At 48.5% G+C, this 16,611-nt stretch overlaps 1 protein-coding gene across 1 annotated transcript in view; it reads right to left on the bottom strand.

Annotated features, from left to right (window-relative positions):
- Nucleotides 1–16,611, bottom strand: part of LOC102941880 (myeloperoxidase) — an 85,013-nt gene that overhangs the window by 55,675 nt on the left and 12,727 nt on the right. The window contains exons 3-4 of the mRNA XM_037880828.2: nt 12,260–12,353; nt 1,566–1,741 (exon numbers count right to left, since the gene is read on the bottom strand). Of these exons, the coding sequence (XP_037736756.2) occupies nt 1,566–1,741; nt 12,260–12,353 (270 nt within the window). The remainder of the gene's footprint in view (nt 1–1,565; nt 1,742–12,259; nt 12,354–16,611) is intronic.

Here is a 16,611-nt window from a genome sequence, read left to right as displayed (position 1 = left end):
GCTGCAGAAAGACACAGACACTGAGATCAGCTCTGCGTGGGACGACTCAGCTCAGTAATTGCCCAGCACTCAAGTGCACACCCCCTCTGGAGTGTAAACCCAACATTGTATTGTCTTGCACTGCACAGAAATCTGTACAGAGTAAGCTCATGAAAATTGCCCCCTCCCTCAGCGTGAAGGCAGATATGCACAGCTTTTTGCCTCCCAGTTATGGATTGCACAAACTGGTTTAAAGAAAACAAAACAAGTTTATTAACTACAAAAGACAGATTTTAAGTGATTGCTTTGATCTGTTTGCTATCCCTTATAGATTACTGAGCAAATAAAGCCAATACACAAAACTAAACTTAATACACTAAAGAAACTGGCTACAAGTAGTAATTTCTCACCCTAAATGTTTTTTTAAGCAGGTTTCAGAGATTCTTGAAGACAAACTGCTCTTGCTTGGCATCTTAGAATGCCAGATATTACTTTCACAGACCAGAGACCTTCTAGCCTGGGTCCAGTCCTTTCTTTCCCAATTCAATTGTAGATGTTTTCAGCAGTCATCTTGGACAGGGATTCAGTGAAGAACCGACCCTGATTAACTCATTTCCCTGCCTTAAATAGGATTTACATATGGCAGAAATCCTTCGTTTCCCAGTTTGATCCCCACCCTCTTTGTGGAAAAATACTAGCAGTCCAAGATGGAGTCCAGTACCAGGTGACATGATAACATGACCCTGCCGTGTCAAAGCAGCCATAAATCCTCCAGAAGACTTCCCAGGAAGGTGGGAGATTAGCATCTTCAAAGTCCTATTGTTCTCCCTAATGGCCCATTGGCTAACCAGCCAGACTGATTGCATTTTGTTTGGTGGGCAGTCCCCAGGCGAAAACACTTTTGTATTTGATACATAGTCCATATTCCTAACTTCAGATATAGAAATGATACATGTATACAAATAGGATAATCATATTCAGTAAATTATAACCTTTCCAATGATACCTCACATGTCCCATCTTGCATAGAACACATTTTAGTTATGTCATATTCATATCATAACAATATCTCTATGAAGAATATGGGGCATAGGGTCACACCTTCCCCCCTCCCCTTGAGGGTTGGTCACTGACTAATGCAAAGACAGTGTGCCTAAAATCCTCTTTAGGTCTTGGTTGTCTAACTTCCCAGAGTTACCAGAATTTTTTGTTATTCACAGATGCTTTTACAAAGTCCTGGGTTTCTTTTTCCAAGTTGCCTGAAAGCCTTTTAGTGTACAGCATTGTTAACACAATGTAGATATTAATATCTTTTCGAGTGTAGGTGTCTTGGCATTTAGCCACCAATGCCACAAGGTGGGGTGCCTCAGTTTCCCCTTCCACACAGCAGTCTAAGTTTGTTATGCTTTTTTTCTGCTGTGCCAAGCTCTAAGCTTGTTTACAGGTACTAGCTTAGAAGCTAGTTCTTATAGGACTTCCTTGTTACTACTTCTAGCTTGTTCAAAAGTGTCTTCCAAAAGTCATGCATGTTACACATTGACAGGTTTCCTGCTAATTAGCCATTTACAGTCTTATGTGCACAGTACCTGTGATATTAAACTTTCCTTTCACGATCCGAAGCAGCTTCTTCTTCAGGAGGCTCAGGGTGGTTTCCATGTAATCAGCAGCTCGGATTGCAGACCTGGTTCCTGCCACTGGCTCCTTTAAATGTTTCAGGAAATCTGAGGGCCTGACATCCATTTCCCCTATGGTCTCTTTTGCTCTGGAAAAAAAGGACCCCCGAAGTGGTGCACCAGTCACTGCTGTCCACAGCCCAGCCCTCTGAAATGAGACCTGCACTGCTATGTGGGAATTAAGTCCAGGCCCAAAACAACTGAGGAGCAGAGCTGCAGCAGCCAGCTCCACACTGACCTTTCCTGCACTCTGACCAGCAGCCTCAGGGTTCCCAGGTCATCGCTGTAAGGGACACACCATTCCAGTCTGTAACCCCTGCTTGGCAAACATTTGCTAATTTCTGTAAACAATTCAACTTTGTGTTATGCTTCTTCTTATACAGAATCATGCTAATTTATATGAAGTGGCTGGGTCTGTGAATTGCCTGCTAGTGTAGTGAAGGCAGTGGATCTCATGAGACGTCTAGATAGCCTTATAGGTAGTGCTGGGGAGGAGCTAGTGGTCGTGGTATGTGTAGGTACCAATGAGATATGGAAAGGTGGGACAGAGATGAATTGGGGGAAGGATGAATTGGGGCTGCAGGGAAGTGGCCCGGGGAACTGTAGCAGCAACACAGTTTAGCACGGTGGACGGATGCTATCGATAGGGTCATATATATATATATATATATATATATGCTATCGATAGGGTCGCTGGGCTGAGACCCATAGTAGAGGAGGGCCAGGTCGCTCCCACCAGCCCCTGGGAAACTGGCATGGACTTTGATACACCCCAGAAGGGGTACTGAACTCTATTAGTGGCCTAGCTGAAGATCTGGGGCCAGAAAGGCCCAGAGAGGCAAAGAGCCTCCAGGGAGGAAGCCCTGGGGCACATGGACCCACGCCAGGGTCAAGACTGCTAGAAGAGCAGGGACAATTTCAGAGACCCCAGAAGGGACTGAGACAGTTAGAAGCAGGGTACTGTGATAGGCCTTCTGGATTGACTGAGGAGCGAGCCCAAAGGTCCTTACAGAGGGCGCTGAGATATACATCCAACAGGGGGCCTAACCCAGAAGGGGGTTGATTTTTATCTCACATACAGACTGTGTGACTCAGCCGGAGGGCTGAGTCACCAAAGATCCACCACAAACAGAGAAAGAGAGAGCAGGCACATGCAGAGACGGGGCATTCATGAGAATTGGAAGCATCCCATTACATATGGTACCAGAAATGGGATATTTGAACTAGCCTCTGCAAGCAAGGGGAGCAAGGAGCTCTTCTAATAAGAGTTCTAGGCCAGCAGCAGCAGGAGCTACAAAGCTCCAGCAAGCTACCCAGCAGCAGCAACTCCAGGATCACCAATCTCAAGCTTGGCAGGGAGCCTGTCAGCCATGACAGTGTCCACTCAGGACCAGCCGTCACAGATGCCACAAAGGAAAAAGCCATAATGCTCCACCATGGTGCTGCAGGTATTATGGGCAAGTGGGTCAGGCAAAATGGTTTCACCCTGATCCAGGCCATGGTTGTAAGGCCAGCCAAGTTGCCTTGAGGGCCACCGAGACCAGTGAAGGCCAGGCTGACCAAGACACCTGGCCAGGAATGGGGGAGGCCCAGGCTATAGTGAAGGTAGAACAGAGGACCATCATAACTTAGTTTAGTGCTTGGGAGGCTGCCCCAGGGGCAATTTGTTTCTGTTGTGGGAAAATGGGCCACATAAGAAGTTATTGCCCTGAGAAAAACTTGAACTCTGGAAAGCAGTACTAGTATTATCATAGACCTAGGCCTCCCGGTAACTGGCAAAACTGGGCTAGACAAGGAAGCAGGACTGGGCCCACATAGTAGAAATGGGAAAGCAGTCTGGGGGGCTTGAACAACTCTTCTGCTGAGGGCAAGACTCAGTCTCCATCCTGAGGAAAGAGAACATGGGGAATCTATCTAATGTGTCACAGGACCAGGGCCTGAAATAATTCTGGTGGAGAAAAGCCCAGTGAGAGGCCCTGAGGGATAGCAGGGTTCCCTGACGGGAGGTGTTGGAGACAGAAGGAAATCTATTTCACAAGGCCTGGGAGCTCAGAAAATGACTGATAGCCAGGACTCTTGGTTGGACACCAGGCACCCCTAAAACCTGCAGAACAAGATAAATGCTGTCTGGCATAAACTAAATATCAGGATGAAGTCTAGTGAGACCCAGATGGAGGGAATGAAATGGACATGTTTTCAAGTGGTGAAAGAGCTGGCCAAACAGCTGGGACAGACCAAGCAGGAGATGGCCAACCTTGAGAAGGTGAAGCTGACACTGGTGGCTGAATGTAGAGTTGGCCAAGGAAAGCAAAATGTGTCTGCCTAGGGGATGAAACACTGGGTACACAGGGGATGATGGGCAGGAGCCCTGTGAAGGAGGTGAGCTGAACCGAGACCTGGAGGAAGAAGTCTCCAGCCTAAAAGACAGACAGACAAGGTGTTGGGCATCTGCATGTTCTGGAGAGGTAATGTTCTGCCTACTATAGAGACCAATTGGAAAGTACGGAAATGGAGGTACAGGAGCAGGAGAAAGAAACCCTCTCCTTGAGCAGAACACCGAAGAAAAACCAGCAACAGAAGCTGGATCTAGAAAAAAACCAGCAAGGCTTAAGGGCCTGTCACAGCAGTACAGTGTAAAGGGAGCTCAGGCTGGTGGGTCAGTCAGGCTCAGTGGTACCCCAGGTCCAGGTGGCACCCTGAAGGAAACCTGTCACATTACCATAAATGACAGGTTTCAGAGTAACAACCGTGTTAGTCTGTATTCGCAAAAAGAAAAGGAGTACTTGTGGCACCTTAGAGACTAATCAATTTATTTGAGCATAAGCATCGGATGCATCCGATGAAGTGAGCTGTAGCTCATGAAAGCTTATGCTCAAATAAATTGGTTAGTCTCTAAGGTGCCACAAGTACTCCTTTTCTTATTACCATAAATAGCTCTCCGGGTAGATAGGCCTGAGGGAGAAGATTCTGATCCACTAGGGTGAAAGACTCCCAAATCTCTCCAGGCAGAGAGGCCTAGAAGCAGGACTGAGAAACCAGAGCAAGGGCTACTAAAGCTTCCTGGGTAAGAGAGGCCAAGGAGGGAGAGCCCTGACTAGGGGGGCACAGGCAAAGGAACTCTTCAAACAGAAAAGTCTGGCTGGGAGAAGACCCTGCTGAACTGAGGCAAAGGACTGGGTAAGCAGAGACATTACCCTCAAGAGCACCACCTCAGTCTTGTCTGAGGGGGGAGGTATGTGACGGGGTATGTGACTAGATCCAGAGGCCTTGTGGCCCTGCCACACCCCGCCCCAGAAAAAGACAGTAGAGAGGTCCTCCAAGCTGCCTAGAGCAGCTGTGTGGGAAGCAGCCATTCAGGGCTCAGCAGGCTGGTATAAGAAGAGCTGCAGGGCCAGTGTGAGGTCAGCTCCTTGCTGGAGCTGGGGGAGTGTGGATGGTGCCTGGCTGGTGGAGGCAGTTACAGGACCCTGGACAGAGGCCAGGGGGATGTGGAGGAATTTGTGGCTGGCTACGGGGACTCAGTCAGGACAAAGACCTGAGGTAAGGGCGAAGGATGAACTGGGGCTTCAGGGAAGTGGCTCAGGAAACTGTAGAAGCAATGCTGTTTATTTAAGGGGATGTGGCAGATGGCTGCTATCTATAGGGCCCCCAGGCTGGGACCTGGAGTAGAGGGTGGGCCTGGGTCCCCCAGCAGCCCCTGGGAAAGTGGCCTGGACATTGATACACCCCAGAAGGGGAAATGAACTCTATCAGAAAGGCCCAGAGAGGCAAAGAGTCTTCAGGGGGATATGGCCCCACACCAGGGACAACTTTAGAGACAGTTCAAACCCATGCACTGTGATAGGCCCTGTTGCACTGATTGAGGAGGGAGCCCAAGGATGGGGCTGCAAATTGAGGGACCTTACAGAGGGCACTGTGGATAGGCCCCCTGTTTAATTTTTATCTCCCATACAGACTGTGTGACTTGGTCGGAGGGCTGAGTCACCAAAGATCCATCACAAACAGAGAGAGAGTGCAGGCACATGCTCTGAGACAGGCACTCACAAAAGGTGACAGGATCAGAGGCAGAATTGGGGATGGGGGCAGAGCTGGGATCAGGGACCCTGGCAGCCAAGCTGCTGGGGTGTGGCACCTCTTGACTGGGCACAGAGGTTGAGGGAACAAGAATGGGAGGGGGCCCTTGGTGATGCCAGGCTCAGGTGCCATAGCAGACACAGCACCTGCAGCCATGGTATCAGGGAAGGAGATGTTTGCAGTTGGGCCCCCAACCGGTAGGGAAAGCAGCTGCCATACATCAGGATGGGGCGCACCCAGCGGCTCAACACCGGCTGTTGCCTCAATGGACCCGGAAGCCACAAACAAGGTGCCTTCTGCGGCCAGGCAGGCAGACGAACCCAAAGGCACTCCGAAAGTAAGAGCGGGGACAGCGGTCAGAGGAAGGGGGGAGAGGGAAGGAGGAGGCAGCTCTTACAGTTTTCCAGCCTGACTTTTGTCCCAACACCAACAAGTTGTATTACATTCCACATGCTTTTAATTATTATCCTGTACCTGCTAGTTCAAACAAAACATCCTCTTCCTTTATCCTGTCATTCCCCCCTTGTCTGAGGAGGGAGTCTGTATCATCTCCTAGGTATGTGTTTATGCAGTCACCTGAGAACCCTGGGTGTTTCTGCACCCTTCTCTCGGGTAGAATTCCCAACCAGTGATTATTAAAAGCAATCTGGGAGATTTTAATAGGCCAGAAGTGTGGCCCACAGCACAGCGGGGCTAAGGCAGGCTCCCTGGGCAGCTCCTAAAAGTGGCCAGCATGCCCAGCTCCTAGGCGCAGGTGTGGCCAGGGGGTCCATGCCCTGGAAAGACTATAATGTCAGTGGGAGTGTGATGGATACTAGGGCTCAACTGAAAAGGGAGAGGGGCACAAGCATGGGGGGCGGGGGTCGGGACATGGATGCATGGAGCAAGGGGACTGACCAGGGTACCACGCAGGGAGAGGGGGAAAAACAAACAGGCTGGAAACAGGCTGTGGGCAGGGCAGGCAAGCTAACAATCACCAAGGGACTGGGGCGGGGCAGGCAAACAAGCAAAACTCCAAGGGTGGGGCAGGAAAACAAACTGCAGCTACTAAGGGTCCAGGGCACAAAGGGTAGCAAGGGGTGGGCGGGGCAGGTAGCAATGGGAAAAGGGGCAGGCTGCAGCAGGAAAGCTGGTGAGCAAGGCAGAAGGTGGGAGTTCACCAGCCAAAGGCTGCAGGGGAGAGGAAGCAGTGCAAGGGAGGGGGGTGGCACTTGCGCTCACGTGCACTTGTAACTCAGTTCGAACAGGCTGCTGCTGCAGGCCCAGGTAGTGGAAAAAGGGGCAAGATCGGCAGCTGAGTCCCAGAGTAAGGAGCGGGGGGGGGAGTAGCGGGGACAGATGGACCAGGGGGTAGGCTCCACACCTCCCTTCCTGTCTCCCTACAGCAATAGTTTTTCCCCACCACAAGAGCAAAGTTGAAATGTTACTCAGGCCTTCTGGAGGCCCCTTCCATGGTGTCCTGCAGGGCTCCTGCGTGTTCTCCTAGCAACAGAGGTCTCCTTCCACCTCCTCAAGGCACCAGCAGGCTCCGAGGCAGCAGCACCAGCAACAGTCAGTCTGGCAACCAGCCATGAGGGACCCCTCAGGTGGTGGCAGCAGAAGCAGGGGTAGGGTCCCTCACTCCTGCTCTGGGAAGCAGGCCAGCAGGTGCCACCCTGCCCCCGAGGAGGAGCAGCAGCAGCAACCTGGGAGCCCACCAGCTGGCAAGGTAGTGGGGGGATGGGGGCGGGGGTGTCTGACCCAGCAGCTCCACACCCGCAAGAAGTGGTAGAAGGCCAGTAGATTAGCCCTAGAATGGTAAAGGCCCTTTTCCTTTTAACTGAGAAGGGGTTAGTCCAACTAACCCCTGAGTCCAACAAAGGGCTGCCTGAGATAAGAGGTGGATTAGGGTGTTTTGGGGCCCTGGGCCAGAGCAAGTGGGGGCCCCTCCCTGCCTCTTCCACCTGCAGCCCTGCCAGGGAGCAGAGTTGGGATTCAGAGGCTTCCCCTGCTTCCCATCAGGAGTGCCAAGGGGGGCAAGCCCCTGCACCCTGACAGGAGCACCAGGTAGGCGAAGCAGTGCAAGCCCCCAACTCTGCTCCCCAGCAGGAGTGCTAGGGGAGCAGGGTCGGGCACAGGGTGCCCATTTTCCCAGGGGCCCCCCAATTGGCCGGAGCCCCTGGGCATGGGTCCCTTTTCCCCAGTAGCTAATCCACCACTGCCTGAGATGTTTAAAAACCCCTCCGCCGGTGAGAGAGGGGATGGAGCTGAGCTGCTGCAGGGCTAGTGGCAGCAGAAGAAAAGCTGCTCTAGGGTAGAGCACTGTTCTCTTCCCTATGGGGAAGCTATGTAACAGTTTGCCTGCTTAGGGCAAGGACTGGCACCCCAGGGCCAATTATTAGACCAACCACCCTCAGAGTGAGGGTAGGGAGTTATTCCCCTTTGTTTAGTGTGGAAATTGGTGTCTTTTATTTTCTTTGTTTGCGGAGGGATGCTCCCTGGACCTGCCCCAAGGCCTGCCTGGAAAATTATTGGGGAATAAGCCCCCAGGTGGGAGAGTAAACCCCATCCAGAGTGCGGCTGACTTATTCCAGGCCCCCACCACCAGAGGGGGAACCACTGAGCCTGCTGAGATATAGAAGGTGCTCTGCTACACATGGTGTTAAAGTGGGAACTTGGCACAGCAAACTATTCTGGGGACAAAGTAAATCACATTCAAAATGGACAACATAATGAAGGTAGTGGTGCACGTCACAGCAGTGCAACAAGAGGCTACCAGTGTCCAGATGGCTGCCCAACAGGAGTCGGTACGGCTACAGCAGAAGACAAATCAACAACTGATGAGCCAGGCAGCCCAGGACCAAGCCACCATGAGGTGGTGAACCTGCTGAAGGCCCTGGCTTCTCTGACATGTGGCCACAACAGGACATAATCCCTAAGAGCCAGGATTTACCTACAAAAGATGATGGTGGAGGATGTCGTGAAGGCATACCTTCTTGCATACGAAAGATCAGCCCTATGTGAGGCCTGGCCCTGAGACCAGTGGGCCACTATCCTCCCCTCTTTCCTGTGTGGGGAGGCCCAGAAGGCCTACTATGACATGGCAGCAAAAGCTGCTTCAGACTACCAGCAGTTGAAAGCTGACATCCTGGCAAGATCCAAGGTGACGACAGCTATAAGGGCTCAGAGGTTCCACGAGTGGCGGTACTTGGAAAGCAAAGCACCAAGGTCACAATTCTTTGACCTGATCCATGTAACGCAGAAGTGGCTGCATCCCAAGACCCACAGCACAGAGAGGATTATAGAATTTTTAGTGTTGGACAGGTTCGTGAGAGGACTTCCATCAGACCTGTGAGGCCATGGGTTGGCCAAAATGACCCCTCCTCTTATGATGATATGATCGCACTCATAGAGAGGTAGTTGATGGCCAGAGAACTTTCTTGGACTGCCTAGAAAGAGATATGTTGGACCAAGAGACCAGTCCCAGTCCTGAAGGCCTGGACCTCCGAGTGGTCACGTAGGACTATACTGGGGAGGAAGAACACCGAAGAGTGGCTTGAGGCCACAAAGGTACTTGTGGAAATGGGGAGAGAAGGTTGTGAGGTAGGGCCCAATAGCCCAAAGAATAGGGGGATGCCCCAAGCTATGTATAGGTGTTATACTTGTGCAATCGAAGACCCATGGCATGGCTGCACCTGGCCCAGGTCAGCTGACTCAGTCTCACAGCGCTCAGTCTGTGGGGCTAAAAATATCAGTGTAGACTATTAAGTCTCGGCTCTGAGATCCTATGGGGGGGGGGAGGAGGCGGGGAGGGTCTCAGAGGTGGGGCTCCAGCCTGAGCCCCAACATTTACACTATTTTTGGCCCCGCTGCCTGTGCCCCGTGAGCTGACCCAGGCTCCGAGTCTTGGTGCCATAGGTTTGTGGGTTTTTTGTGTGTTTTTTTTTTTGTGTGGTGTTTTTTTTTATTCCAGCATAGACCTATTCCTAGACTTTACAGTTGACAAGAAGGTGTGAGTAACTGTAGGGAGAAATTAGTATTTACATTTTGTAATGACCCAACCACTCCCAGTCTTTATTCAGGCCTAATCTGATGGTATCTAGTCTGCAAATTAATTCCAGTTCTGCAGCTTCACATTGGAGTCTGTTTTTGAAGTTTTGTTGTTGTTGTTGTTGAATTGCCACTTTGAGGTCTGTTATTGAGTGCCCAGAGACACTGGAGTGTTCTCCAACTGGTTTTTGACTGTTATGATTCCTGATGTCAGATTTATGTCCATTTATTTTGCGTTTGGCCAATGTACATGGCAGAGGGGCATTGCTGGCACATGATGGCATATATCACCATTGGTAGATGTGCAGGTGAACAAGCCCCAGATGATGTGGCTGATGTGGTTAGGTCCTATAATGGTGTCGCTTGAATAGATATGTGGACAGAGTTGGCACCAGGGTTTGCAGCAGTGTTTGGTCCCTGGGTTGGTGTATTTGTTGTGTAGTTGCTGGTGAGTATTTGCTTCAGGTTGGGGGGGCTATCTGTAAGTAAGGACTGGCCTGTCTCCCAAGGTCTGTGAGTAAGGGATCGTCCTTCAGGATTGGTTGTAGATCCTTGATGCGCTGGAGAGGTTTTAGTTGGTGTCAACTGTCTGTAATAGGCCACTCTCTTACCACTTCAAAAGTTATTTCTCCTCCTTTGATATTCTGCTGTTAATTGATTTATCTTGTTAGACTGACCTAACACTTGGTAAAGCAACCCACATCCTTTCACGTATTTATACCTGCTCCTGTATCTTTTACTTCATGCATCTGATGAAGTAGGTTTTAGCCCACGAAAGCTCATGCCCAAATAAATTTGTTAGTTGCTAAGGTGCCACAAGGACACCTCAGTTTTTTAGCTGATACAGACTAACACAGCTACCACTGAAACATTTCATAGAGATCATCTGGGGCTGTCAAAGTCTTCTTCACTTTTTAAGAAGTCTACATTTTTTTTGTTTCAAAATGCCCTGGGTTAACATCCTACTGCAGGCTGGGACTGGACATACATGAAATAGTTACCTGCCTTTCGTACTAAGTGTTGTAGAAGTTGGAGTTTCTATGACACTTTCACCTTCAAGTCCAGGTAGAGGAAGCTACAATAGTCTAATCTGGTGATGGTAGTAGCAAGTATCACAGTGGGAAGGAATGAAGAGTCTCATTGCCAGCCAGAGGCGGACTAAAGCAACAGTAGCAAGTAATGCAGTCTGTGTGACCAGGAGCAAGGAAGATCCAGGAGGAACTCTATTCTGCACATTATCTTTCTGTTTGGACATCACTAAACCAACACCTGTATAAATATGCAGCACTATCCACCTTATTCCATCCTTCCAAACAAATGGAATGTCCAGCCAGAGCAGATAAATATATCAGCTGGATATTTCTGCAAAAATTAATAATATTGGAATAACCAGATTAATGCCTAATAATGACAATTTGAATATCAGAGTTAATACCAGCTTGTGATGAATAGGACAGTCAATACTAGAGCCAGGCAAAAAATGTTTAATTCATTCACCAAAAAAAGGCTTCATTTAACTAAAATCTATTTGTTAGGTATATCTCCATATTAGAACATTATTTGATAAACTCCTCTCATAGAACTGGAAGGGACCTTGAAAGGTCAAGTCCAGTCCCCTGCCTTCACAGCAGGACTAAGTACCATCCCTTATTTTTGCCCCAGATCCCTAAGTGGCCCCCTCAGGGACTGAACTCACAACCCTGGGTTTAGCAGGCCAATGCTCAAACCATTGAGCTATCCCTCTCCCATAACAGTGTTGATAAAAATATAACTGTTTCAGAAATGTTGAAACAATGTCTTGTTTTGACCTGACTTGAAATTTTTCATCTTGATTTTTAAGGCATTTTAACAAAAGCAAAGCAGGACAACCCTCACAAAATGGCTGGGTGGGGAGCAGAAGGCGGAAGCCTCCCTTTTAACCATTAACTATTTCTGAGAAGTGCTTTCTCCAATAATCTCAAGCTTTCCTCCAAAATTCTCCCCTGCTACAGACCAAACATGCCATATTTCCCATAGAGAGAGGCCCTCATATTTTTCCAGAATGATTGAACAGAGTTGATATTGAGACTATAAACAGGTAAACCCTTCCCTATAGAATCACTGTAGTGACTGTGATGAGCGATGATCCCTGGCTGCTGGTCGTCCTCACAGAGCGGTCTAGTCATGTGGTGCTGGCTCTCCTTATTTCCACTGGCTGAGCTACATTAAAAAGCTTAAAATATGTGTACTGTCCAAATATCACTTTGCATCATAAGCAATTGAAGTTGCCATAGCAGTACTGTGTGATCACAAATGGGAGAGGAGGTGTTCCATGCCATTGTGGAGGGAAGAGATTAGTGCATGTGGTGTGATCCATGCTAGGAAAAAAATTCAGAACCCTGAACTATTATGTTGCCATAATAAATACATATTTGTACAAAAGAAACTCCCCAAATAATGGTATCATGTTCCCATGTTTTTGGTAAAATTGTACCCCTAGTATGGATAACATAAGGTGAACTGACCTGTCCCGTTCGTACTTGTATGCAGCATCCACCAGCTCCTTGGCTTCATCAGTGCTGCTCAGAAAGAATGGATCTGGCAGTGTCTCCAAGATATCTAGTCCAAAGAGAGGAAAGAGCAGGACATGAGGACAACTCCTTCCCACCAGCTCACTGCACAGACCCAAAGTGAAAGGAGCACATTTCTTCTCCTTCATGCAGTAAACTTGCTGGATTAACCTTTAGGCACTTAATCAAAACCCCAGTCTTGGCTTTGAGAAAGTTGTTCCTCTATAATTGAACCTTTTCCATGCTATGGATCTAAGAGCTGAAGAAAGGGAGACATGAAGCAAAGTTAAACTGAGGGGTACCTGGGTGAAATTGAATGGCCTGCTCATATAGGTGAGGTCACACTAAATGATCTAATAGTCCCTTCTGGCCTTACACTTTATGAAGCATAGAGCTCTTGGTCCTCAAGAGGACCAGGATGTATTCCAGGAAGAAACTTAATAGGTAGCAACTTTTGGATAGCCAGCCATTCTTCAGCTCTCAACTGAAGCTGACTGCGTCTGCATTTGGTTTCTCAAGCCTCTCTGTTCCCACAACAAGACCTGTGGCCTGACCACCTTCCTCTCTTCCAAGTGCTTCAAAATGGATTCCTAGAGGACCTGCTCCATGATCTTTCCTGGGACTGAGATGAGGCTGACCAGTCTGTAGTTCCCCAGATTCTCCTTCTTCCCTTTTTTAAAGATGGGCACTTTATTTGCCTTTTCCAATCATCCAGGACCTCCCCCAATTGCCACGAGTTTTCAGAGATAACCACCAATGGCTCTGCAATCACATCAGCCAACTCACTCAGCACCCTCAGATGCATGAGATCCAGACCCATGGACTTGTGCATGTCCAGCTTTTCTAAATAGTTCTTAACCTGTTCTTTCACCATTGAGGGCTGCTAACCTCCTCCCCATACTGTGATCCCAAGTGCAGCAGTCTGGGAGCTTCCCTTGTCTGTGAAGACTGAGGGAAAAAAGCATTGAGAACTTCAGCTTTTTTTCGCATCATCTGTCACTAGACTGCCTCCCCCATTCAGTAAGGGTCCCACACTTTCCCTGATCATCTTGTTGCTAACATATCTGTAGAAACCCTTCTTGTTGCCCTTCACATCCCTTGCTAGCTGCAACTTCAATTGTACTTTGGCCTTCTTGATAACACCCCTGTGCGCTCAAGCAATATTTTTATACTCCTACCTAATCATCTGTCCAAGCTTCCACTTCTTGTAAGCTTCCTTCTTGTGTTTAAACTCATGGAAGATTGTTCTGTTAAGCCAAGCTGGCAATGGAGTCCTGTTTGAAATGGGATTACATTAACCCACTAGGGAACTACTAGTGCGCACCAGCAGCATCCACAGAAGCCATTTAGTGTGCAAAACACTAATGTGCACTAGAATTCATACTCCTCTGGTGCAGTCTGACACCAGGTAGACTTGTAATAGGTATCCAGGTAGCTCTTCACCTCAGCAGTTCTAATATTTCCTGACGGTGGCACTACTGCATCAGCAGCTTTTAGTTTGCCTGATCTGGCTTTCCTCTGCTTGAGCAATTCTATTTACAAAGTCCTTTGCCTCCACATCACCTGCAAATGTCTTCTGGCCTGGGAGTCCCTTAGGAAACTCTCATCTGACCTACAGGACACCTGTGAATAGCTTGCACTGGGGCCTTCTCCAATTTTGTAGCCACTTCCCTAGCAATCTATTTGAAGAGCTGCATCTGGTATACACAAGTCATCTGAGGGCTGGGAACGTTTTCACAAGGAGGGTGGTGAAGCATTGGAATAGGCTACCTAGGGAGGTGGTGGAATCTCCTTCTTTAAAGGTTTTTTAAGGCCCGGCTTGACAAAGCCCTGGCTGGGATGATTTAGGTGGGGTTGGCCCTGCTTTGAGCAGGGGGTTGGACTAGATGACCTCCTGACGTCCCTTCCAACCCTGATATTCTATGAATTGACAGTTCAGAGCTTAAAAAAACCCAGGCTTCTGCTTTCACATTTATAATTCTGCATCTAGTCTGATCCACGGATTTATCCAGTATGTTATCCTTCTCCCCCAGCAGGTTAGGAAGTTCCCTTCTTAAACCATTTATAAACTGACTTGTCATGGAGTATTCTCATGGCTCACCACTGAGCGTAAGACCTTCTCTGCATTGCCAACTCTGCAGGCAGTACAGCTGGTTCTGCCTCATTCGAGCCATTTCCCACAGACACCGACACAGGGAAAGCCCTACCAACCAACCAGTCTCCTCAATACACACCAATAACTGTGTGGGGGTTCCCCCTCCACCTCCTGGCTTGCCAGGCATTTCAGTGTTTGCATAACAGTCTGTAAGATCCATGATCCACACTGGAAGCTGCTAGTAAAATGCTTTGGTGTCGCAATCCAGAAACAGTGCCAGGTCTGTGCTGCTGGCTCAGCAGGCCATTCATTCAGAGTGCAACAGCTCAAAGTTTCTCAGATGCTCACAGGTTCCTGTCTCCTCTTTTTGTGACCAGTACCTTTGTTCTGAAGCAAAAGTGCTTTTGACTTCTTAAAGCTGCTGCCACCTAGTTGTGATACTCTTATATGAATCAAAGGATTTATTGGAACACTGCAAGTACCAACCCCAGCACACACTGGCAGGACTTCACTTCCTCCTCGCCACCTCTCCCACCCCCTTGCCCCCCAATCAGATACAGTAGCATAACATCAAAACAGACCACATTTCAGCACTGAGCTAGAGATGCAGCACTACTTATGGGTAGAAGCACTACCTGTACAGACCATTATTCAGTTCCTCTCCAGTCACCAGCTACTCTCACTCACTCCCTCCCTCCCCACTTAGTCTCCTTTTCATGCTCCCCCGGGTTCCTTTCCCAAATGCACAACCCAAATCTACCTGCTCCCATATTTTCTTACTGCTTATGTATCCCTCTCTCTCCCTTTCTTTCCCTGCTCTGTTGCAGCCTCCCTCCTGTGTGCCATGTTCCCATCTCCTCATAGGTTGCTGTCCAGCCCTCTGCTATAGAGAGGTAGTGACCTTCCCTGCAGACAGCCTAGCTGCAGTCCCACTGAAAACTGAGAATTGATGCTCATTGTTACTAGGGTCAGTCTCTGTTCCACAGGCAAAGCCAGTGTGAACAGCTGCCCTCTTGTCTGAGGCCCATTGCTAGGAACAGGAGGTTGTGGCCATTTTGAATAAAGGAAAATTTACAAGTTTGAAGCTAGAAATTAAGAGATCTAGTCTCCCAATTCAATGGGCGCACTAGAACCTATCAAGCCTTGCTTCCCTCCCTCTCTGCCCCATGTCCAGCCCTGCTACCCAGGGATCCCTTGGCCAAGTGGGAGTTGCCATCACAGCCCAGAGCGGGCAGGAGCACATGGAGCAAACACCCCCACACCAGTAGAGGTGGCACAAACCTCAGCCCTCCCCCTGTGCTGCAGCTCCCTGCCAGACCAGACAAAGAACAGACCATCTTTCCCACCATTACCCTGCAGCTCCTCTGCCTAAATCCTTACCCCTCCCTGCAGCTCCTCTGCACCCAGTGGAGCTGTTGATGGGTTCCACTAGGAGGGAGAAGTTGAAGAGGGGAGTGAGAGCTACCAAGGATGCAGCAGCAGCTTGGTAAAGAGGTTTCCACTTTAAAAATAAAGTTCTGTTGAAGTTTGTTAGTACCTTGCCTGGTTGTTACAACAGATGAAGAATCCACAGTGACCCTTGCTAAGTTGTTAATTACTCTAACTGTAAAGAACTTATGCCTTATATCCAGTCTGAATTTGTCTAGCTTCAGCTTCCAGGAATTGGATCATGTTACACCTTTCTCTGCTAGATTGAAGAGCCCATTATTTATTATTTGTTCCCCATGTAGATAATTTCAGATGTAATCAAGTCACCTCTTAACCTTCTATTTGTTAAATTAAATAGATTGAACTTCTTGAGCCTCTCCTCATAAGACAGATTTTCTCATCCCTTTGTCATTCTCATGACTCTTCTTTGACCTCTTCAATTTATCAACATTCTTCTTGAATTGTGGACCCCAGGACTGGACACAATATTGCAGCAGCAATCAGACATAGTTGACAAATTTATATGCAGATGACACAAAGTTATTCAGGTTAGTCAAGCACTGGAAGATTGAGATACTTCAGACAAATCTATCCAAGCTAAGTGAATGGGCAACAGAATGGCAGATGAAATTCAGTGTTAAACAATGAATAATACTCATACACCATACAAGGTTCTAAATTAATGGAATCAACTCAAGAAAGTGACCTAAGCTTCATTATAAACAGCTGAATGAAACCCTTTGCCCAATATACCGCTGTGGTTAAAAAAAAAAAAGCAGATACA

Source organism: Chelonia mydas, chromosome 17 (assembly GCF_015237465.2).
Source record: "Chelonia mydas isolate rCheMyd1 chromosome 17, rCheMyd1.pri.v2, whole genome shotgun sequence".
Lineage (NCBI taxonomy): Eukaryota > Metazoa > Chordata > Testudines > Cheloniidae > Chelonia > Chelonia mydas.
The sequence above is the reverse complement of the archived record's forward strand: the minus strand, read 5'-3'. Positions and strand labels throughout refer to the sequence as shown.